Source organism: Corvus cornix, chromosome 7, assembly GCF_000738735.6.
Source record: "Corvus cornix cornix isolate S_Up_H32 chromosome 7, ASM73873v5, whole genome shotgun sequence".
In the NCBI taxonomy this organism is placed as follows: Eukaryota; Metazoa; Chordata; class Aves; order Passeriformes; family Corvidae; genus Corvus; species Corvus cornix.
The window spans coordinates 8,690-33,422 of record NC_046337.1 but is presented as its reverse complement, the minus strand read 5'-3'; the positions used below and the strand labels follow the sequence as shown (position 1 = coordinate 33,422).

Here is a 24,733-nt window from a genome sequence, read left to right as displayed (position 1 = left end):
CGGGCGGTCTCGCGCCGCCGCCATTGTGCTGTGGGAGCGGTGCGAGCGGGAGGTGCGGCCCGGCCCGGCCTGGCCTGGCCTGGCCTGCGCGGCGGCCCGGCCGCCACGGTGAGTACGGACCACCCGCGGCGGCCGGTGCGGCCCGGGTCGCGCCTGCAACGGGGCCCGGGCCGCGCCTGCAACGGGACCCGGCCCGCCCCGGCGGTCTCACGCCAGGGTTGGGTGAACCATTTTGGGACCGGCCGACCCGCCCTTCTCTCCGCCATCGCCCCCAACGGCCGCTCGGCTCCTCGCCCGCTCTCGGAGCGAGGCCGTGTGACACCTGGTGCCCCCCGTTCCTCTCCGTCCCCCTCGCGGCCTCTGCTCGGCGGTTGGGGTCGGACGCTGCTTGGGCAGCAGGATCGGGTGCGGCCGCGGGCTCCGGCCGGGCCGGAGCCGTGCAGACCGCTTCCCGGGGCCTGGCGGGGGAGGTGCGGTGCCCTCGGCGGCTCTGCGGAGCCCCCGGTGGCTCCGGACTGCGGGAACAGCCCGGCGTTAGGGCACCAGCCGCTGCAGCGTGGGCAGCTATCGACATTTGTAAATATTCTTGCTCCTCACTGGACTCCTGGGAGGCTCCTGAGTTATTTGTCAATTTCACTACATTGAAGGTTGAGAAAATAACTGGAATGAAGAATTGCACCATCTGAGAGAAAGACTCGTGGGCTCCGTCTTGTTTGTCGTAAAAACGTGATTGTGAGTAAGCCCCGAGGAAGACACGCGAGCACAAGTTGCTCGGGAGAAAATCTTACGAATAGTTTTGTGTTAAACCACACAAAAACATGTAGACATGAGAGCTCGAGTCTTAGGTAGAAGTGTCAGTGCATAGTTCCAAGATAGAAGATTTGAATTTAGGAGCAGGCGGTGATGTGTATGCTTCCTTCTTATGGAGGGTACAAGATTGCTTAGAACTGGTAGAAATCATGGAAGCTGGCAAAGGCTTTACTTACTCGTAGACATGACTATCTGAATTTGCTCCTCTTTTATCAGTAGAGAGGGTCAAGGCGGAAGCAAAATATTTACTCTCTGTGTTATTTTTGTCTTTTGAGATTGCATTGCTTTCCCGCAAAAACCTCTTTGATCTTCTATCTTTTTGTTATCTCTATCCATGCTCTGTTAGGTCTAGTTGATCTTTTATAATGCTGTTAGAGGGATGACAGATCAAGAAAGGCAGGACATTTGATCTTTGTGCTCAAAATAGGCTGTGCAGCTCCACCTCCTGTTTCAAGTTGGTCATGTTTCCCAGGTATGACTTGAAAGTTTTATTTCAGAACTTGGTTTCTGACCAAGCTTGAGAGGCATTGCATATATATCCCTTATTTCAGGAGTCTCTAGAGTTGTTTCCAGATTTTTTCATGAGGTTTTGGTTGCTAAGTAGTGCAACATGGCATAAGCTGATGAAATATGTTGCTTTGGTAAGAAGAGTGCTGCTCATCCTGCTGTACACGTTCTTGTTTCTCCATTGTTGGGTACAAGTGGGAGTAGTGCCAAAATAATGGAGAAGCCAGCAGTGTGTTTTCCCAGGTATTGAGGGTTCTCAATGAAGGACACATCAGGTGTGATATTTGAGGAAGGTGTTCCTTTTCTTTCTGGCAACAACAGGCTTTTTAATCAGTTCAGACTGCAACCCAGTTTCTGTTACTATGATTATTGTTATTATCTCCTCAGAGAAGTAATTGAAGTATTTTGTGGTCTCACTACCTTCTGTGTAAATTGAGGTGTCTACTTTGTCATTATAGAACTCACTACCTCATGTTCATTACCACTTGGGGTTTGTTGAATTCCTGCGTGTGTAAACAAAATTCTTGAGGTTTTGAGCATCTTTCTTCAGGAAAGATGCTGATACTGTAAAAGGGAACCATTCTCATTCTGAAATATTGTATACAAGCACAATATTCTCCTTGCAGACAAGTAGTATTGTGGCTTTAATAATGTGCTTGTTTTGTTAGCATGAGACCGTTGTGTGGCTCTGTCCTGTGCTGTGTGATAGCTTAGCATGTTCACCTTATTTATGACCACCTCATTATGTTACTGGGATCAGCGTAAGCCTTGCATGTGTTTTGCTTGTATTCAAGCCACCTGTGAAGACAGTTGCGTCTCAGGCTTTCAAGGTACAGTGCTTAAAATGGTTTTCAGAGAACTCTGGGGAAAAAAAAAACTCCAAACACTTCTTACTAGTGTTGATCACCAGAACTGAAATGCCTAGATCTAGTTTTGTCTATCTAGTCAATGGACATCATGGCTCCATTGACTTCAGCTGTATCTCTTTCCGTCTGGGTAAGACTACGAGGAAAGGCTGAAGTAATTGGGGTTGTTTGGCCTGGAGAAGAGAAGCCTCTGGGGAAACCTCATTGTAGCCTTTCAGACCCTTAAAAAGGGTCTATAAGAAAGACGGGGACAGACATTTAGTAGAGCTTGTCGTGATAAAACAAGGAGTAAATTTAAGGCATTTTTTATGGTGAGCATGGTGAAACCTGGGCACAGATTGCCCAGAGAGATGGTGAGTGCTCTGTTCCTGGAAACATGCAAGGTCGGGTGAGATCAGACTCTGAGCCATCTGATCTGGTTGAAGATGCCCCTGCTCATTGCAGGGCAGTTGCACTAGATGGCCTTTAAAGATCCCTTCCAGTTCAAACTACTGTATGATTTCTGCTAGTTGGATTGCGAGTGTATTTTATAATGGATCCCCAGAAATTGAAGAGCTCTTAGGCAGCATATTTTAAAAAATGATTCATCTTAGTGACGTGCTTTATGTCACTGAATCTTTGTTGAAAGGTAAAGGTAAAATCCAGTTTCCTTGATCAGAAGTTCTTTGCCGAGACCATAAAGCCTTTTATTCAGCATCTTTTCACCTCTGCATCAGACATGGCCAATGTCAGATGCCTATTCTTACACAACTCTGATTGATGTTTATAGCAGATCTTTCTCATTTCCTGGCTGAAGCCAAGACTGCAAAAGAAATGTGAGGTTGTATGCAAGAAGTAAATCGTAGTGTGTGTACGTAAACTGACACATTAAATTTTGCCTTTTCTATTGTGCTGCCTTAACTTCACCTTTTTTTGGGTATAGTTGCTGCAAGATTTCTTCACTTTGAAAAAGAAAATATTCTATAGATCGTATTATCCTGACATACTTGAGTTGAAATCACAACCTGTGCTAATTTACAAGATTAGGCTGATGGATAGCATTGTCCTCTTGGGGCTACCACTGAAGGACAAAATTAGTCTTGTGCCTATTTATGTATATCTGTAGAAGCAATTTGCTAATTTTGGACTCCATTTCAGCTGCTGCAGGTAGTTGGCTCTGGTGTCCAGTCTTCCACCCTGTCTTATCTGAATGCTCTTATTTTTTTCTGTTCTGTGGATGGTGCATAAGCAATTTTATTAGTATTAGATGGTTTCTAATTTAGTCTCTGAAGTTGTCTTACACTTCTGTCTCCTCTGCTGATTCATCTGGACATTAATTCCTACTAGTAGGAGCTTCCATCCCTTCTTGAACCTTCGCATTTTCTATGTACGTCCGTGTCTGACTTCTGTCTATGTTATTTAATTCATCTTGTTCCACACCTGTCTGAAACAAAGTGATTCAGAAACAGAATGATCCATAATAAAGGAGATAATGCCGGCACTCTTTGTCGAGTACTTAATAGTACAGAATTGTATCCGTTATTCTGTGTGTTTGTTCCTTGTATTTTATATCAGGGTAAAACATAGACAAACAGTGCTTTGAGTATCAGATCTTGTCAAGATATATGGCTGTCCTGTCTAGCCTACACTCTAGTGTATATTATTGTGATATTATTTTAGCTTCACAGTTTGCAACTTTGATGGTTACTTTTTTACACTGATTGCAGCTTCATACAAGGACTAAACTTGTAGAGCACATTATGGCAGATTACTCTGAAGGTTAAATTAACTATCATTACAGTTTAGGAATAAATACGATTGTTATGTTTTATTGAACTAATGATCCACTTGAAGTGGTGTAGTTTAGATAGTTAGGCAGTTTATTAATGCAAAGTTGGGCAAGTGAGCATTTCAGATTCCTGACCAGATCTTGTTTAACTGGTGATGGCTCTGGCAAACACGAACGGGTTACTAGTGTTGGAAGCGTGGTCTAGAAGAAGGTGTCCTCTGTAATACAAGCCAGTAGCTCTTTTGTACACAAAGGTAGACAGTCACTTAAACTTGGTATACTTTAGAGTCCTTCTTGCAAGATGAAGCATTTTGGCTACTTGATAGGATTAGGCTACGTTTTGGCTGCTGTTGTATAGCTAACAACTCAATATGCATGAGAACAGTGGTTAAGGAAACTAACCTCAGCTGTCCCAACTGTTTGGTCAGTGGAGTTCTGTACAAACTAACTGGCTTTTACCAGGTAGAATATTTAATTCAGTGTGACTTGAGCAAAGATTAAAAGTCCTGAGTGTGTGGACTCGCCTTGAAACTGCGGCCAGACGTGAGGTGTGTCAGGATTGATGTAGCAGCATTTTGCAGAATGTGATACTGATGAGCATAGCTGAATTGTGGAAAAAATGTACTTTATCAATGGATAGGGTTTCTCTTTATCAATATAGCTTACTCCTACTCTCAGAAAGTTAGGCCAAAATTAAAAGTGGTTAAATAGACTGTACCACTTCTGCAAATCACCTTCTATCAGTGGGATTCTCGGCCATCTGTTTGAGCTGAGAGGTGTCATGCTACTCTTCATGTACCCGCACCATTGAGGACACTGCAGTTCCCTTGAATTTTTTTTTTATTTAAGAGCTACCATTTGTGGTCTGCTTCTGTCTCTACAATCCTGAGGAGGAAGAATCTAGCTGTCTGGAGTTTTAGATAAAAGTTAAGTCAGATACCACTTCAAGGACAGGGATGAGTACAGGAACACTTCTCATGTGGAAAAGGCACCAGCATTTCTTTTGAAATGCCTAGAAATAGCGAAAGGCAAATAAACACTCAGCAAGTGAGAAGTAAATTTATAAATACACTTGTGAGATAGCCTGTGCTCCTTTGTGCATGTTAACTTCCATGGGAGTTGTCTTTGGAGAAGTTGAAGGCATAGACTGCAGATGTATTTTTTCACAGGAGGGTGAAGTTTCACAATTTCAACCCTGAGAAATAAGTCTGAATATAAATTCTGCAAGTGTTGAGATGCAGTTCATTAGCAAAAATGGTAATATATGAATGTAAAAAATCTGAGTAGTCTGTTCCTGACTCATTTGGTGTTAATACGACTACTGTGTGGTTCTTAAGGGACCACCCTCTTATAATTGCAAGAATACATTGTTGCAAAATGATAAAAGGGACTGTAGTTTTCTAATGAGGCATGGGAGGAGATGTAAAGAAGAGGTTACAAAAACTAGGATAAGAACTTGTTTCCCCATTTTACTGATGCACAGTCATACCAAAGCACTGTGTAAATATTTGTATGTGTGACTCATATTTATGTTACACCCGGAAAGGCCTGTGCATGTTTTGCATGAGTTCCCTGCTTCTGTGAGAAAAAATGATCAGTATGTCCTTGTACAGGATACAAAGAATGGAGTCAAAACCCTCAAGAATTCCTCGCAGGATAAGTGTTCAAGCTTCCAGCTCTCCTCTAGGATCTAGGAGTGGAAACAGTTTATCTGGTGCATATAGCACAAGAGAATCTTCATGGAGATTAGAATCTGGATACCAGGTAATGTATTTTTTTTCTTTTTATAAAGTATAAATAATTTTAAAGGTGTCTTTTTTACCAAGAAAAGCCCTAAAACTTGGACAAACAAAATTTCTAAAATGCAAGAATTTACTAACCAGGCCAATGACAGTATTTATTGAACTGGTAGTTCTAGATTTTCTGGTTTTACCTGCTCTTGTTTGTAGCTGCACCTGTAGAAATCAACTGTTTGATGAATGAGAGGGCATCCTGATAATACGGATCTATTTTCGTATGAGTCACGGCCATCTTAAACCTGGGTAAATGGAGTTTTCTGTTGAGGGAGAGGTGAGGGTTGTGTTTGAACTTTGCTGCGTGTAGGGCATTACACTTGATGTCTTGGTGATGCAAAAAGTACAGGACTCTGTTGTCAGTTAAGGTCGTGCCATTCTGCAGCACCTCCTGTGTTTGTATTTTGGAAAGGTAAGCATAAGAGCTTTAGACTCTGTTGTGGTTTGACATTGTCCAAATGCCAGGCACTCACGACAGCCGCTCACTCGGCCTCCCTTGCCACAGCTGGGCAGAGGAGGGAAAAACTTAACAAAGGCTTCATGAGTTGAGATAAGGATGGGGAGAAAACAGTCCAAGGGCAAAACAGGCTTAACTTTGAGGTACAAAGTGAATTTATTACTAACAGAGTCAGAGGAGGATAATGAGAAGTAAAATAAGCCCTTAAAAACACCTTTTCTTCCCCCAACCACTCCCTCCTTCCCACCGACAGTGCAGGGGGACAGGGCGTGGGGATTTGGTCAGTTCATCACCCAAGGTTTTCTTCCACTGCTCAGGGAGAGGAGTCCTTCCCAAGGGAGACAGTTCGCCATGAACTTCTCCAGCGTGGATCCAATCTCACGAGCAGCAGTTGTCCCAAAATGGCTGCAACGTGGGTCCTTCTCACAGACAAACAGTCCTCCCAAAACTGCTGTGGCGTGGGTCACTCTTCCACGGGATACATACAGTCCTCCAAGGACAGGCTGCTCCACTCTGGAAGCCGGGGCACCTCTCTCCACTGGCTCTCCCACTGGATCACAGCCTCCTCCAGGCATCCACCCGCTCCAGCGTGAGCACTTCCCTCGTGGGCTGTGGGCGGATCTCTGCATCCCCCGTGGATCCCCAGGGGCTGCAAGGGTGCAGCTGCTTCACCATGGTCCTCACCACAGCCTGCAGAGGAGTCTCAACTCTGGCGCTTGGAGCACTTCCTCCCCCTCCTTCTTCCACTGACCTTGGTGTCTCCATGCTGTTTCCCTCACATGTTCTCACCTGCTACTCTGCTATGGCTGGAATTAAACCCGCATCCCTACTTTTGTTTTGGTTTCTTCTTAAATCTGTTATCACAGAGGTGTTACCACCATCTCTGATTGGCCCAACCTTGGCCAGCGGCCATCTTCAGAGCTGTCAGGGATCGGCTCTGCCAAACGTGGTGGAAACTTTCAGCAGCTTCTCACAGAAGCCACCTCTGTGGCCCCCCCCGCTACCAAAAACCAGGCCGACTTCACATCACTGTGCTGCAAAACCAGCACAGACTTCACATCAGCCTGTCATGTCAGTATGTTAGTACAGCTGGACTTCATGTGCAATACATGGGACTGAAGAAAGGCCTTTTGCTGTTTCACAAGCAGCATTTTACACTAACCAATCTACTTTTGTGGAGGGGGGGAGCTGTGCTTAAGAGGAAGTATTCACACTGTGCAGGTGCTTGCAGTTTGGGAGACTATTATGGGAAGCAGAGATTAAACTACTTTAGAAATTATTTTGGACACTTGGAAGCAACAGAGAGCAGTTTGGCTCAATTATCTTAGTACTTTTTTTCTGCTCCTGTCGGCAATTCTCACCTCGATTTTGGGCCCAGAAATGTAAGCCCATTTTGGTCTTTGTAGTTGCAGAAACTTAACTCCATGATTAAATGTTCATATTTGAAAAAAAACCTGGTTAGTAGTTTGGTCCCCGCTGACCAGCTATCTGGGACATTGCATTATATAATGCCTTTTTGAGAAAGAATTTTACAAGTAATAGAACATTATTTTTAGCAATTAAATGTATGCGTGTTACATTTTGGTTATCTCTAGCACGCAAGTGCTTGTTATTATGTAGGCTATAGGGGATGCAGTTGTCAGTCGTTTTTGCATTTTGGAGTCCTACATGCTTTTCAGTGGCTGGCTGCTCAACAAAAGCAGATCAAACAATCTTACTCTTTTGTAGAGATTTATGGACACAGTCCATAAATCATGCACGTATACTGAAAGCCATTGATCAGAAGAGGAGTCTTCAGCTGAAGTGGTGCTGTGGAGTTCGATGTGTTACCACCGTTAAAAGATTTTGACACAATGTACCTTACATTATTTAATTTATTACATGAACTGCAATATGTTCACTGCACTGTGTGTTCTTTTGACTATTTCCTGTTGAGCAAAGTGATTCTGAGCCGAGGAATGATCTTTTAACACTTGCCAGTTAAAACAGAAGGGAAAATATTTGTGTAGAAGATTATGTTGTACCCCTTTTTCCACTCCCAGTTTGTATAAGGTAGTCTGAGAGCTCATTATGCAAGACTGGTGCTTACTGATAAAACCGTAGGGAAACTCCCTCTCTTGACTAACCTTTGGTAGTTACAGAGCTGGTAGGAACAAATTGCATTGTTGCTTGTAGGTTAAGATTACAGAGACTGGATGGAGCAAGAAGGTTTAAGTCCAGTCAGATAGGAATGCAAAGGACAGGCATTTTCACTTCATTAATCCATTCAGAAACCTACCTTAAAGTATTTAAGATCTAGTTCAGTTACAAGTAATTTAAAATATGTCATTTAGAAGAAAAAAAATTATGGTTCTCGGTAATGCTTTAGTTATAAAGAGGACTTGGATTTTTAATACAGAATTTCCATGGAGAGAACACTTGATTATAGGTTAACTCAAAAACTTCTGGGACAGAGCAGTCAAATTTGTATTTGGTTTTGATTAGGGCTAATGAATAAGAAAGGTTTCTATTGGGTGGGGTTTTTGGTTTTTTTTTTTTGTTTTGTTTTTTTTTCATATAGGTATGAAATTCTTGTGTGTCATGCACTTTTGAGATCGATCCAGGGACTAACCCCTGCTTATCTGAGGAGGCATAACAAAGAAGTTAACGGTAAACTAATCAGATGTATGGGATATAGTGTTGTTTCTAGATGACTTTAAAATACAAAAATTGAACTGGTGTCATGGTATGAGAAAAATATTCCTATCCTTTATGATACAACATAGTAAACATTTTATGATAAATGAATTATAAGTTTTGGGGTTTTTTTCAGTGGAGGGATAGGATCAAGTGTAGTTTATAAAATTGTTTTGAATGTTTTCCTGATCACATTTTTCAGCTACTGAAAATAGACACCAAAACCAGAATACCTTATGTAGGGCTTTAATTGTTACGTTCTGATAAATGTCAGATGTTAAATAGTCTTAAGCTGAACTGAAGGAAGAAAACAAGCTGAGATTTTCATATTGCTTGGTTTGGTTTTGAGTACTTTGTTGTCACTTTTAAGAAATGGTGATGGGAGCTACTGTGTCGGTGGTACTAATAGTTCATAGAAAGAGAATGGACAAATAATCACTTGAAAGTGCTGCTTAGTGTTAATAAAATGGTTGCATTTCTGTTATTTCTATTAATTTTGCCAATCTCAATGATTATTCTATGGAGCAAATTAAATTGCAGTCTCTTTCCTCAGTTGTAATCTATTCATTGAAATTCAGCTTGTTTTAGTGGCCAGAGGTGCTTTTGTTGTCATGGAGACCCTTTCTACACCTGTGGGGCTTTTTGCATAACACTTGAAAGTGAGGCCTTTACTTCTGATCTCTTGCTGCAGTATCTAAGTTAGGGTAATGCCTCAAAAGCCTTAGACTTCACCTTTTTTTTGTCCTAGGTCAAATGAGAGGACAGATGAGGGAGCTGCTATAAAGTACTTTAAAAAGCCCAAAACAACAAAACTTTCCTTTTACAGTGGTTCTCTCTAAGCCTGTTTCACTTCTTGGCTATCTCTTGAGGTTTCTTATGAAAGGTTTCCAGATTTGTTACTGCCTCCACTTCCCTATATTTTCAATATTCAGATCAGATACTGCGTTATTTTTGAGTTACAAGATGCATATGATAAGCCTGTTGTTCTTCAGGAATCCAGTGTATTGAATAGTTCCAGTAGAGACTGGAGAATTGGAGAAAGAGACACCCGTGAAACTCCTTGGAAGCTTACAGCGTCGTCTCCAACTCGCTACTCAGGGACACTTGATCATCCACATTCTGGAACATTTTTGGGAAGCAGAAGCAGATTGGTGAGAACTGTTAATGTGTGATAATTGGAAAAAAATATTGAAACCCCAGGGTTTTACTTTAGCTTTCCCAATCTGAAAAGCTGCCAGCAGGTGCTCGCTGTAGAGTTTCTAGAGAAGTAGATCTTGCTAATTCAAGGTGGAGCAAAAGCTAGAAGATAGCAGTGTAAAAAAACAGAGGATGAAAGTAGTGATGTATATTAGTTTTACTAAGAGTTAAGAAATACATTTGAAGTCAGTAGCTCTGTAAAAGTTCATTTTAAAAGGGAAAAGGAGGGGGTGGTTAGAATCTCATACATGTTATAGTTCTGTGGATGGCAAAGTTGATAATATTTATACTTGTTCCATCAGGTATTTCCAGAGGGGATGTTTTTGGGATGGCACTACCTTTGTGAGTTAACACAAAGTTCATGAGTTTGGAGACCTGCTTTAGGAAATTTAATTGTGAGGTGTACTTCATAGTCTGCTTGTTCTTACTGTGAAAGAATGGTTACCTGAGTTTCAAAACTCAGGCCCTAATAGCTTGTCTTAACTGGATTCTAGAATGTGCCTTTGTAACTCCGGGAATAAAGTAGTTCGCTTGTGACGTGCTCATGCATTCTAGAATGACAGTAAAACACTTCGAAGCGCAGTAGAAATACTAAGATAGGAAAAGCAGAAAACTGAACAGGTTTGGTGGGACAACGGTGAAGTAAAAATTCTGCTCACTTTGAAAGGGAAAGATGTTTGGGTTCATAAGAGTGCTCTCATTGTTAAAGAGGTGTTGGTTTTCTTAGGTGACTTGAAAGTGAAGACAACTGAGATATTGGGGGGTGAGGAGGCAGGAACTAGTGTGCATATGTTGGCCTTCAGAGGAAGTTATGGTAGATGTCTACATATAGTTGAAATGCAAATAGAATCTGTGGTTCTAAGTGGTCTACATATCTAGTTAAATTGGTGCTGTAAAGTTTTCAAGATGAAAACCCTTTTTTTCCCCATTAAGGTTAATTATTCTCTTAAAGTAAATTCTAATTCAAGTGAACCTTGCAGAAGACACTGAAAATTCCGCATGTCAAATAGTAAATGATTAACAGACAAGTGATATGTTAAATAGAAGATTAGTGACGGAAAGTAACCTGGCTTCATACTTGGTTTCTGATGTTAGTTTCTGTCTCCCTATCTGGTTTTTTTTATGATGGGATGAGGGAAATACTTAGAGACTTCTTAGTTTGAAAGAGTCTGAAGTTGTGCCTTAAACTTAGTAAATGCAGTAACTAAGTAGAAATAAAATGCAGATATAACATACTCTAATTTGGTTGATCTTTAAAGGATCTTGGTTGTAGATAGTTTCTGGGAAGGCAAATAATTCAGCTTTTTGATTGAGCTCAACTGTTTCTTTTTTATATGAAAAAATAAACACAAAGCATTTCAAATAGAAAATAAATGGCTTGACTGTAAGTAACCAGACAAACAGCTTTGTAGGCTAAGTCCTATAGTACTAGTTTCTGAAAACTGTTTTGTTTCAGTGCTGTACACTGCAAAAATTGTTTTGTACCTGTTCTGTACTCTGAACTCCTTCAGTTGCATTTGAGCTTATTGTAACCAAAATATATTTGTTTCAAAGAGTTTTCCTGAAGCTCACTCCTTAGCTAATTATATTTTAGGTTGATGAAAAATTATTTTATTTAACAGTTTAACTAATCCAACTTATGTAGCTCTTCAGTTTTGGCCATTTCTGGACAACAAAATATGTTCCTGTGGGGATCTGTAAAGCTATATTTGATTGTGCTTATAGCATCTTACAAGCCAGGAATATAATTTTTTCCCCCCTTTTTACAACAATTTTTTGTTGTAAGCCACATCTATCTGTAAAGGAAATATAATGTTGAATGTTATAGAAACTGACTTTGGTTGGTAGGGCTGTATTGAATAAACATGGAAATACTAATCAAGAGCACAAGCCTAATTCCTACGTTATTTTTAAAGAAAAGGTCTTGTATCTAAAGTTATTCTTTACAATTTATGTGAGTTTTACAGTATGCATGCTTTTGTGCCGTGTAAGTGCATCTGGTATACTATGTAATTTATTTTTTAATGTTATTTCAGTCTACATCTTCTTCCTCTCATTTTACATCTGGGCGTTACGGTGAGTCTGAGAGAACTCAGGGAGCATATTCAAGACTGCATAGCCAGCAGCAAGATAGCGATTCAAAGAGACCTAAGCTATCTTGTACATCTACCTCTTCTGTGAGAAGTAATGGCTTGACTGCCTTTTCAGGTGAGAGGTTGATTACTTGAGCTGAGTTACATCATAATTGTCTGAGTAGTAAGATCAGGTTTTACCAAGTTTTAAAAGACTCGCTTCAAATATTATGCTTATATCTTTCCTAAATAATAAAAATTTATGCCTGTCTGAAGAGTGTGTTCACAATGATAGCAGTATCCAAAGTTCTGAGTATGCTGTTAACATGGTCTTTTGAAAATCCAATTGTGCTTGTTTGTTTCAGAATTATTACCTGTACCTATTCCATTTGTGGTCAAGCTGAACTTGATGGCTCAAACACACCTTAATTGGTTAAGATTTCAAGAAAAGAATGAGTGCAGCTGCTCTTATTTCATGAGTCAAATTGTGTTGATACATCAGTGTGTACCAGGGACAGCAGAAGGGAAATCTTTACCATACTTAGCAATATGTTCAAGCACAGTGTCATGGCTGGTTAGAGCCCTGTTGTTAGGGGTCGGGGAAGAAAGCACTCCTTTTTTAGCAGGGCCTGAACTCATTCTTTAGGTCCCATTGTAAAGAAATACTCTGCACTAAGAGCTCTTTCATGAAAACCTGAGATTTTCGTTAAAGCTGCGAGTAAGTTCATGGAAGTTGGATAGACAGAATTTATGCAATGTGCCAACAAAAGTCTAAAACTCAGGAAGTAACGGTCAAAACCTTACACTGAAAATTTTTCTAAACTGTTTTGATACAGATCATTGGATTAATTTAGATTACCCTTACGAGTATGGATTAATGGGGTTTTTTATATCCCCTTATGGAATTGCACAGCCGTCCAAATAAAAATAAGTTCTTGCTCAAACCTCAGTATTATTGATACTTTCTTACTCCATTAATAAAACGACAACCATTAACATTTCTCACTATGGTGTAGGACTGTTTATCTTTCCATTTCTACTCTGGTTGGTCGTCACACTGCCGACCAATGAGTGCTTAAATTTGGTTTGGTAAGTTAGCAAATAATATAAAGGTGAATTTTCCAGGGCCGTTGAAGAAGATTCTTTTGGAACAAGAGTTTTGTCCACAGCTGATGTATGTACAGTTTGCTATGCAGCTGTTAGAGCTGTTAACAAAAAACAAGATCTCTTTTTTACACTGAAGCATTTTGCTCTGTAATATGAACAAACAGTATTAGTCATTGTTCTTAAAGTTGTGTCTAAACTGCATTTAAGCTTCATCATCTGTTTTTATGAGAAATGAAACTTCATTTTAAGTCGTGTCAAGTGGAATGGCAGCATTTGCTAAGTCTCAAGCTGCTGTTTTGCTATAATGTGAAACCTTTTTAAAAACTAGCTACCATTAGGAAGCAAGATGCTACCTCTCTTCCTCTTCTGTCCTGTAAGAGTGTCTGACTCTTCCCAAAAGTATTACTACTTTTTGTTAGATTTAGCTTTCAGAACTAACTTGCTGCAAGATGAAGTAAGTGCCAGCATCAGCAGAGTGCCCTTAGCTTTATGTTGGCAGCTGGGTCCTTGGTCAGCTTAGTGGTAATGTTAAACTTGCCCTTGATAGGAATAACAAAAATGCCTGTGTAAGTGCCAGCTTTAATGGATTTTTAGATGATTACTAAAACGGGGGATTTATTTACTTTTGCTTTCCAGATTCCTCATGGAGATGCAGTAGGATTCCTAGATCTTCATCAGTAATGCTTGGCTCCCTTGGAACTGATCTGGTGAGAGAGCGAACACAGTTAGAAAGAACAGATCTATCTGTTAATAACCTGGTGGATCCCAGCTACAGAAACAGTGACTTTTCACCTTCAACATGTACGTTTTGTGTAACCAAAAGCTCGTAAACCTACAGTTTGTATGGCTTTTCATTTCTTAACATGTTCGTAGAATCACAGAATGATTTGGTTTGGAAGGGACCTTTTGTTCCACCCCCTGCCATGGGCAGGGACACCTTCCACTATCTCAGGTTGTTCCAAGCCCCATCCAACCTGGCCTTGAACACTTCCAGGGATGGGATGTCTGAAACTTCTCTGGGCATGTTCTTTTAATATTTTATTCAAAACACGAAATATATTTTAAAGTATCCTTTTAAATAAAGTTGGTTGGCCGCTTTCCATGCGTTGAACAAACCATCAAAGGATATGTGAATGGTCTAGCTTGTAGATGCATTCAGTCATGTGAAAGTGGTGTCGGTGGTCGCCACTGTAACTCCGTGATTAGTCTGTAAAGCCCTTTTCTTGTTTGTATTAAAATCTCTTGGGGTTTAGGTATGGGAAAAGAAATAACGTTGATTTGGCCCAGGAAAGTTTTTTCTTAAAGGTGCATATTATCTCTTTTTATTTGGGTTCTCAAATGGTTATTAGGGAAAACTGCTAGACCACTGAAAATAAAAATGGATAAACACACACTTTACATGAGGTGAGAGTAGAGTGTCATAGCAACTGCTAGGACTAGTAAGGACTTCTGCATTGTAATTTTCACTTTCTGTTCAGAGTGCTGTGGCCTTCTAGAGCTGTCTCAGGGGAAGCTCATCATTAGTCTTGATCTGCAAACTTTTGCAGATGCATTGGTGGTATTCTGTAATGCAGAAGTTAAAAAAAAGTACCGCGTTAATAAGTATAGAAGATGAGCAGAAAAGATAAAATCAACTTTGAGAATTTGTCCTGTAGTCTTACCTCGACAGGAGGGTGTATTTTAATGTCATCATACTCTTAACACTTTTTAATAAGTGGACAGTTTGACTACTCTGCCTGGTAGAGCCTAGTGGGAGAAGTGGATTGGTGAGCAACCTTGCTTTGTACTGTCCATGCTGCATTTCTAGCAGTAGTGCTGTTACTATGTGCTATAAAAAGAACTCCCAACTGTGTTCCCTGATGTGTTATCAAAAGCATATGATAGATGCTTGGCATCTGTGCAGATGTTTTGTTAGCTGGAATCTGCCAGATAAATAGCGCTTATCTTCAGCGGTAAATGGTGATTGCAACGCAGAACCCATTAAAGGAAAGTCACCAAAACTACAAAGATGAAAGTTTTTAATTCCAGAATACATAGAGAGCTTCTGTTTCCTACCTTCATCTATCCATGCTTGTTCTTCCTTCCCCCTTTTCCCACCCACAACCCCCCAGTGCAGCCATTTGAGGAAGGAGACTAGCCACCTCAGCGGCTTCATGTGAGCTACAGTTCATATACAGTGGAATTCTCAGTGTGTTGAGATACTCAGGCAGCATTTACAGAAGATACACTTTTAAGAATGATAGAGTGGATTGGGTTGGTAGAGACCTTTAAAGTCTTCTAGTCCAACCCCCCTGCAATAAGCAGGGACATCTTCAGCTAGGACAGGTTGCTTAGAGCTCTGTTGAACCTGACCTTGAATGTTTTCTGATGTGTTTGAGCGCATCTTGTCATGGTATTTTCCTCTGCTTTTCTGCAACAGATCTTCGAGACAGGCCTGCCTCTTCATATGCAGAGGGAGCAAGACCAAAAGAGAACTCGTTAAGCACTTTGAGGCTGAATGCACCCATGAACCACCAGTTGCCTTCTGATCATCAGCCATCTTTTTTCAGCAGAGACTCTAACATGAGCTCTTCAAGATCCAGCTATTCTTCAAGACAAAGGAGAAATGAATTGGAATCTCCCCAGAGGAGTGTACAGCCAGCATTTTCTCTTACTGCCATTAGAGATGAAACCCCTTCCTCCAGTGGTTCCGACAGGGTTTTATCTTCTCAGAGGTCATTGAATGAGTCTGCAGCTGATAGTGAAGGGAGGCGCACGACCAGACAGCTGCTGTCTCGTTTAGCATCTAGTATGTCATCTACATTTTTCTCTCGAAGGTCTAGCCAAGACCCATTGCATACGAGATCATTAGGCTCTGAAGAGTCAACGGTGGTCCCAAGAGTTCAAGCTACTACTCTGTCAAGTAGTAATGGAGCTGCAACTCCGGAAGTTACAGGGCTTCAGTCATCCGAAGCTTCTCAGGGGTTTAGCTTTCTTGGACGAAGATGGGGTTTATCAGGAGTTTCACAGAATCGCAGCTCTGATTCTGATGGGGAAAGTTACAGACCAGACACTGAAAGTAGGAGCACAGGATCCTGGCTGTCGTCCTCTTTGAGGAACAGATGTACACCTCTCTTTTCCAGAAGAAGAAGAGAAGGAAGAGATGAATCCGCAAGGATCTCTACCTCTGATACAACTGCTAGATCACAGCATGTCTTTAGAAGGAGAGAGTCAGGTGAGGAGACTTCTCTCGAAGCATCAGATAGCCCTCCTCGGGCTTCTGTCAGTGGACCACCCACACCTGCAGTATCTGTTATTTCTACAGCTACTGCCTCCCCACCAGATTCAGCCCGCAGTGGAAGAAGTTCGGGAATTCTGCCTGGTTCTCTCTTTCGCTTTGCAGTGCCTCCAACATTAGGAAGCAGTCTGTCTGACAATCTTATGATAACTGTAGATATTATTCCCTCTGGCTGGAATCAGTCTGATGGACAAGAAAGTGGCAAGTCTAAAATACCACCTTCAAGAGATCCAGAAAGACTCCAGAAAATTAAAGAAAGGTAAGTTAGTATGTTCTTTGGTGATAGTGAAATGTACCTGTTTTAACATGAAAGGGCTTTCTGCAATCATGATTTTAAAAGAAAACCCTCCCTTAGAGGAGGCGGCAACTGAGTCCCCTGTCACCTGTGTTCTCACTTTTGTCTTTAAAGAAACTTGTTTTAATTCTCATAGGTTTGAGAATAGTTTGATACGTGTAATTTTCATTATAAACAGTCCTGCATGAAATGTCATAGCATTTGTTGGTATTCCGTCCTATTCAGCCTGCTTTTAGAAGATTCTGAAGATGAAGAGGGTGACTTATGTAGAATCTGTCAGATGTCCTCTGCAAGTTCTGACAACCTTTTAATAGAGCCATGCAAATGCACTGGAAGTCTGCAGTATGTTCACCAGGAGTGCATGAAAAAATGGCTGAAGTCGAAGATAAATTCAGGTAAAGCAGACTCTAGACCAAGGTAGACTTCCCGTTATATAGGGATGCTTATCAGAAGAAGGATTGCACTGAGGTCTTTAAATACTGAGGTATTTAGTTGAAAAGCGAGCAGTGGGGACAAACAGTAGTATGGCACTTCCCAGGCTTTTTGTGTGTCTGTGCAGCTTCTCATGTGAGTAGTTCCAAGAACTGTATTTCTTGTTCAGAGACCTACATTTTTTGGGATTGTCTACAAAGATATTAGACAAAGTATAACACTGTAGAAGTGTAGCTTTAGAATTACTCTCCCACTTCAGTGGCATTTGGGTGGCATTTTGTTCCCTATTCTTCCTTACGGAAGTGGTTGTGCTTTTTTTCAAGACTTTTATAGCTGAGCTAACTGTTAGCAGTGATAGGAACTTGAAAATCCAAACCTGATTTTGAATTGCAACTAGACTTAAGTATGTTTTTTAAAGATACTAACTCCTGTTCATGGCACTTTAAAACTCCTTGTTCAAAAATTACTTCTAAGTGCATATATAATTCTTCAAGAAACGCTTCAGATAGTGCATCCTGTAGAAATATTTTTGTAACAACTTGATTGACCGTTTTGTAACTATCTGCAGTATTCTTAAGACTTGAAAGTAGCTTGATAGAAGACATTAAATACTTTGTACCAAAGGAGGGTGCTAGTATCTGTTGACTTTTTTACTCAGCGCTAGAGGGTATGTATCAGAGTAGGGATGCATTAGAAGCCTCACCCTTTAGAAGAAATTAATTTGAAGTATTTAACTGTAGATAAAGACATAAGTCCACTATCAGCTTGCTATGTTCATCTTGTTTTAAAACTGGTACTTAAGACAAAATGTTACTTAACAATAACTTTGTTCTGGTATATTTAGTCTTACTTTTGTGTGTATTTGGATTACACAGTAAAATTCAGAAAGCCCAAGAAGCAATTTTATGCCAGACTTGCAGGAAGAGGCATATTATGTCCAGAGTGAATGGGAGGCAAAATAGGTGCAGCTGGACAGAGAATAAACATTCTACATTATTTAACTTAGGACAGTAGCAGATGTCGCTACATTCCTATTAGAGGCTTTCTTTTCTTCTAACCTTGCTCTGCAAAATAAAGCCAAAAATTACGTAGAGTTTTTAATGTTTATATGGGTGTGTCGTATGTTACAGATTGTTGAAACTTGACACTGAGTTTTCCCCTTGCCTGCCTCCCCACCAGGTTCTTCTTTGGAAGCAGTGACAACTTGTGAATTGTGCAAGGAGAAGTTGCATCTTAATCTGGAAGGCTTTGACGTTCATGAACTCTATAGGGCACATGCAAATGAACAAGTTAGTATGTTTTACCTAATTTGGTAAGTAAGTGTTGGTTTAGTGCTGGGAGGGCAGCCTTCTTTAGAGAAGGCAGATGCATCTCCGTTTCGGAAGGACTGTTAGGCATATAAAGTAATGTTAATGCGGAACAGATTTTCCTCCTCAATATTCCGATTGTCTCTACCTTCCTGCTATGCTTCCTAGAGCTGAGCTTTCAGTAAGTGTAATACATCTCTTTTCTTAGTCGTACATCTGTCATCTGGCTTTGTAATCCAGTGTCTCCACCACATAGGTGCAGTGTGAATTCTGGCATGATTAGATTGAATTTCACATTAAGTCAGGAGTTGTCATAGCTTTTAGCTGGTTTTGAACACAGTTTAGCAGTTGTTTTAAACATGCAATTACAAACTTTTGTTTCATTAGAAACTAACCTCTAACTAGGTAGAAACTAACCTCTGTTCTAGCAGTTTGTAACTGCTCCTTCAAATAATTTCCCAAACTAAAAAGAATCAAAGGCCCATTGGTATTGCTCTTGTTCTTGAAAATACATTATCTTAGAACTACTGGATTGGGTACTATTTAAAAATGAGTAAATAACACAAAGCTGTTGGTTTTTATTAACTTTATTCAGGGGGTTTTTCCGTCTTCTCTGGGTTGTATTCTGATGATGTACAAAGACTAATGATACTGGCCTACCTCAGATGTTTAAAGAAAATACCGAGTGACATCAGTTTTTTGGGGCAAAACATCAGCCTCTAATTTTTTTTATTATTTAAACTAATTTCTTACCTTAGTACTCTAATTCATATCAATTGGGGCGGTCTCTGAAAAGTCTTTCTCGAGAGTGCCATCATCTTGTTTTAGTACTAGTGCTTATTGGTTGCTGTCACAGCACTTTATTTGAAATAAGAACTTTGAAATTTTTTTCTAAAGAGTTGACTAAATTATCTGTTCAGCAGTAGCATTTTTAAAGTTTTTCCTTTATCTTAGCAGGTAAAGGAATTTCTCAAATATTTATGACATCATAACATTCTTAAAATATATTCCTTTATTTTGGCTTTCTGTAAAGCCTTAGGACCACAGAGAAGAAACCAGCAATATTGGTTTTATTTTCCCAAGTGATATAATACTCTGATTTGCACATTCTTTCCTCTGAACTAATCATGCTGACTGAGATTTAATTTGTAGAACTCTGTTTATCTTCAAGGATAACATGTTAGATTTGGGGTAGATGGGAAGGACCAGAAGTATAAGTAGCTTTTCAGTAACTTAAATTTTTTAGCATTGCATTTCCCTAATTCTTTTGGAACAACTAGAGATAGATCTGTAATGATTCCCTTAAAATCTAATTCTTGTTCTGCTTGAATCATATATGCAGGTGTATTACTGACATTCTGAATGTTTCTTCTGATCTCCTTTAAGGCAGACTATGAATTTATCAGCTCTGGTCTCTACCTTGTAGTGTTGTTACACTTATGCGAGCAGCGCTTTTCTGATATGTTAGGAACTGCAAATGAGGCCAGCACACGTGTCAGAGTAAGTATGAAGTGATTTTCTGACAGGAATTGCTCATACAGAACTTAAAAGCAGATTGTTACCTCAAGTGACCTGGGACCTAGATACCCAGGAAACACCCTTTTTTAAACAAATTTTGGTCCAAAATGGGCTGGGCTTGTCAGTGTACCATGTTTGATTGGAAACTGAAGGTACTACATAATTGCAGGTACTGTGCTACAGAATGCTTTTCGTCAAGGTTGTTGGTAATTCATTAGTTAGCGTATATGTTGTCATGATTATTGGGAATATATGCAAAACTGGAAGGTTAACCTCCCTCTGTGCCAAACATGCGGTTAACAATGCTGGACTACCCGATTTCTTTAATATTTCTCGTTATGCAAGTCTATATTCCAAAGGTCAAGAACTTGCAATGCTTGTCTGCTGGAGTACACCTGAATGTGTACTTGAATATTAACGTTCTGCAACAGCCTATAGCTATAGTACGATTTCTCTGGTGTTAGTCAGAGAAATAATTTCTTATCAGTTCAATTTGGCTGCATTTTCATCACTTGAAAGGCCTGGCTTAGAAACGTGGTAAGTACACCTTTAACCAGTAAGAGATTAGCCTACAAAATTCTTTCTGCACAGTGATTCATTCATGAATCCAGTATTCCACATGTTTATTTGATACTAGATAATCAATCAGTGCTCTTAGTCAACTGGTCTCCTGAAAACCTGATTATTTTTAGGTTTTTTACTTACATATAAAGAGGTGACAGTATTAAGCTTATCCAATGCGCATTGGAACGGTTGACTGCTAGCAGGTACTGGGTCTTTGGAAGAGGCAGGACTATGTTCTGTCTAATCTCTTAAATGTATTAGAACAGTGCTCCTCTTTTCTGTACACATCTAATTTAGGGCTTGTATTCCATGGTCCAGTTTCTGTGCTACAAGTGTAGAGATACAGAAGACACATAATCTGATAGTGGCCAGCATCCGGCACAGGTTATTAGCTTGAGTGTATTGCAGAAGATGTTTTAACTGGTTTTCCATCAGAGGAGACGTTACATACTTCTGTGTGTGACACTGCATTTTAAACCAGTGGGAGCACCAATGCTGGTGTTTGATATCAAGCCTATAAGTAAGCTATGGAAACTCATTTTATCTGCTGTATCTCAGTATCTGGACTTTAAACTGAAGCAATGGTGCAGCGTCAAGCAATGGCAGTGACAAAAGAAAACCACTTGTCTGAGACTTTTTATTCCCAGGAATTTTGGCTTTGGGTTTCGATACCATGTGCTTCCGACATTAAACCGCTACCGTTGCCTAATAGTAATCCTGGTCTTAAGATTTTAATTGTAAACAAAAACTTTAAGTGTATTTATGCATTTTTCGTGAGCCATATTCAGTCAGAGCATTCTGTGTTGTCATATTAGTTGTGAATTAAATGAAATGAATTTAACTAATGCAAGTCCTTACTGTGATTATGTTTTCCTGCATTACAGTTTTTAGGAATGGTTTTCGTTAAACTGACACTTGTTTATGTTTGCTGCTTTCAAAATCAATGTCTTTTACAGACTGTAGAACAGGAAAGTCATGCCGCAAGCTGCTACCACAAACATTTTACAGCTGAAATAACCATGCAATAGCAATTTGAAGTCTAATGTGTGGGGATTTATATTAAATTTTGCATTGTTTTTTGTAATTTGGGCACATGGGTTAGGATAACCAAGATCTGGTGTGAAGCTTTGGGATGTAAAAAGTGAAGAAAACTTTGCTAACTTGTTGCAAATTTCTGCAGGTAACTTTGCAACTTTTAAACTACTTTCTCTCTGCCTTGTTTCTAGTTTATTAACCTTGCAAGAACTCTTCAGGCACATATGGAAGATATTGAAAGTAGGTGCTTCCCCTCTTTCCCTCCCCTCCCATTAGATCAAGTCAAAGCTAAATGAGTACAATCCTCCTTGCCAAGATTCATAATACTGAACATAATTACTGAAAACCTTACCCAGCAGTGCATTTTCCATCATCAGCAGAATTATTCTGAGGGGGAACTGAGTTTAATTCTCCATGATTAATTTCCCAACAGCACAGAGTTGTTTAGACCACAGAAGTGTTATCTGCAGTCAATAACAAAATGCCTTACTAGGTACAGGTTGGTTATTGCAGTTCTGGTAATTCATAATTATAGCCTAAACGGTGACCTTCAGGTTGTTGCCTTTTACAAGAGTCTCAGTAGGAAAGAAACATGTAGAATTGAATTTTACTGCATTTAAATTAGACACTTGTATTGCCATTTTTCTTCCCTTTCTTTTTCTTGCCCTCTTCTCCTCTTTGTTTTTTCCATTCACACCCACTTTTTGGTTGTGTGAGTTCCTTGATCAGTCCTATCAGACCTCGTGAATGAAGTCTAAAGGTCGCCAATTTTGGTGAAGGATAAGCCTGCTTTTCATCTAATGGCTTTTTTTAGTGTGTTTTAATTCAAAGCTATATACTGATACAGTTGCATTTCTGTATCAGTAATACAGTATTACTGTAATTACAGTAATCAGTAAATATACCCTGGATCTATTTCTGGGCATGTTGAATAGGCAGTAGAAGGGTAGTTGATCTACCCTTTTTTTTTTTCCCTAGTGTGCATGTGAGTGTCTGTCAACTGTATATGGATTTTCAGTACACAGGGTGCATTTGGAGTACTATAAGGAATGGGAGTGTGTGTGTGTGTGTGTGAAAGAGAGAGTTCTGGTTCAAGATGATTGTTTCCGCATTCAGAGCGGTCAAAGGTGGACTCGAGTTCTGAATTCATTACTAAGTTATGCGCATCCTTACTAGAGTAAAAAGTAATGAGTACCATTTTACACCTTAATTCAATCTGTATTTGATTCAGCCTTTAAGTTGCAGGTGAGGAATACGGAGTTCTAGATTTATTATTGATGCACTTCAGTTACACTTCTCTTCTAAGAACTGAAGAAGCAAGGAGTCAGACTTCTTCTTTCTATGTTCAGGGATGGAACAAGTTACTCCAGTATAAATACTTCCTTGCCTGCAGACCTTGCTTAAGAGGACATATTAAATTCCTGTTACAGACAAGCTAACATTTTACAAACCTAATGTAGATGTGTGTACCGACTTTTCTATCGTAGTTGACAAGTGTGTATTTGTCTTTTAACTCACGCTGCAACAACAAAATCCTGTGCATATGTGGGCTTTGTGTTCATCTTGCATATGCTGAAAAGGACAGGAGTGGAGAGAGGAGCTGCTTCCAAGTAGGCACAGGTTGCATTAAGCAACATATATGTATATGTATATATATAAAAATTTAAGGGTCTTCTTTTAGACTGCTGAATATTTATAGGTATTTTAGTATCCAAATTGTTAACCTAGTGAGTAATTTCTTTCCTGTATGTTGGGTGCTGCTGTCATGGATTGAGTATATCCTCCTCTGACTACTGCTGGAAAGAGCCACTCTTAAGCACTACATAGAAGTTGAATCTCTGGCGTAATTAAGTTTTCTTCCTCTTATTTTGAGGAAGAAGAGTAGGAGGACACTGCATATTGTATGTTCTGTCGAGTTTTGATTTGAAAACGCTGTATTTTTCCGACATGAGATGCATTTAAGAATTAAGCTATGTGATTACACAAGGTTTGGGTGGGTATTACAGTCTGCTATGTAACATTATAAAATCACCTTTATTTCCTCTAGTCATCCTAAAGTGCTTTAATTTCACAGATTTTTGTCAAGGCTTCTGATTACACTGTGTCGTTCCAACAGCTTCTGAAGATGATTCTGAAGACTGATGCTGGTAGAACTTTCATACTGCAAGAAACAAACAGAATTGCTGCAGAAATGCTGAACTGGCAAGAACATCAACATGCATTTGTTTTATTCCTCTCCTTAGTAAAAAGCGCATTGAATATTACTGTAGTTTTTGAAGCATTGTTGAATTCAAAATCAACTGCTGCACAGTGGAGCTCAGTGAGAACTTGAGAACTACTCGGCATGTGTGAGGATTAGATACACAGAAAGCAACTTCCCTTTGTAAATTATGAGGATGTTGTGCTTTGTTTTGGAAGACATCAGATTCGGAATATTCAAGGAAGCTCTATCTCCCTTTGTGTTTCCTTCTTACTGTAGTCAGACTTCTGGTTTTATCTTACTGAGTTTTGCTCCTGTGCTGGCACTAAGTGGTTATAGTGGGTTTCAGGGGGAGGGTGGGGATGCCTGTATACTTAAATAGGTTTTTTTTGCGTGTTCTTAAATGCCTCTTTTGCCGTATCATGTAACCAATTGCTTCCATTGTTAATGAATGAACAGGAGGATAAGTAAGATACTGTGGAGATTGTTTGGGATTTGGCTTATTTGAAGATTATTATTTAACTCAAAAAGCAATAAGAACTTGCAGTGGTCTTTTAATACTTGGTGATGGCTTTTTTATGTACCAGTTTGGAAATTTGAGATTATATTTGATATCATGTGGCTGTTCCATTATGGAATATTGCAGGTGTAAACTCTTGCATTTCAGCATTCCTAGCAGGTATGCAACTTGATAAAGACCTAAGGTTGTTTAGTTTAATCAGAGTTTTTTTAGATCCCACCCTCACTGTTCAAAGCACTGGTTATCAATGTGTTTTCTAGTGTTGTCACTTCTTTATAAATAAAAATGAAAGAGGTATGCATCTCTGCTGGTATTGTCCATTTTATTTAAAG

The 24,733-nt window shown here is 39.8% G+C and overlaps 1 protein-coding gene across 9 annotated transcripts; it reads left to right on the top strand.

Moving 5' to 3' along the window:
* On the top strand, positions 1-24,704 carry MARCHF7 (membrane associated ring-CH-type finger 7). 9 transcript variants are annotated; one of them, XM_039554709.1, is made up of 11 exons: positions 1-108; positions 5,565-5,715; positions 9,870-10,028; positions 12,111-12,282; positions 13,890-14,054; positions 15,673-16,467; positions 16,636-16,789; positions 17,051-17,220; positions 18,437-18,546; positions 19,951-20,064; positions 23,756-24,704. In XM_039554709.1, exons 2-11 carry the CDS (start codon positions 5,575-5,577, stop codon positions 24,011-24,013), a joined length of 2,238 nt encoding a protein of 745 aa, XP_039410643.1. In that variant the 5' UTR covers positions 1-108; positions 5,565-5,574; the 3' UTR covers positions 24,014-24,704. The 9 variants fall into 9 exon arrangements, 6 of the variants coding, with proteins under 6 accessions (XP_039410643.1, XP_039410642.1, XP_039410644.1 ...); XM_039554708.1 differs by having other exon boundaries at positions 16,558-16,789; XM_039554710.1 differs by adding an exon at positions 21,873-21,921 and having other exon boundaries at positions 15,673-16,789; positions 23,798-24,704.
* Positions 24,705-24,733: the final 29 nt, after the last annotated feature.

Bases quoted from the DNA above. Each gene is read 5' to 3' on its own strand.
- MARCHF7 (XM_039554706.1), top strand. From the start codon at position 5,575: ATGGAGTCAAAACCCTCAAGAATTCCTCGCAGGATAAGTGTTCAAGCT. The intron at 10,029-12,110 runs GTGAGAACTGTT...ATGTTATTTCAG, and splicing joins TGGGAAGCAGAAGCAGATTG to TCTACATCTTCTTCCTCTCA. The intron at 16,790-17,050 runs GTAAGTTAGTAT...CGTCCTATTCAG, and splicing joins CTCCAGAAAATTAAAGAAAG to CCTGCTTTTAGAAGATTCTG.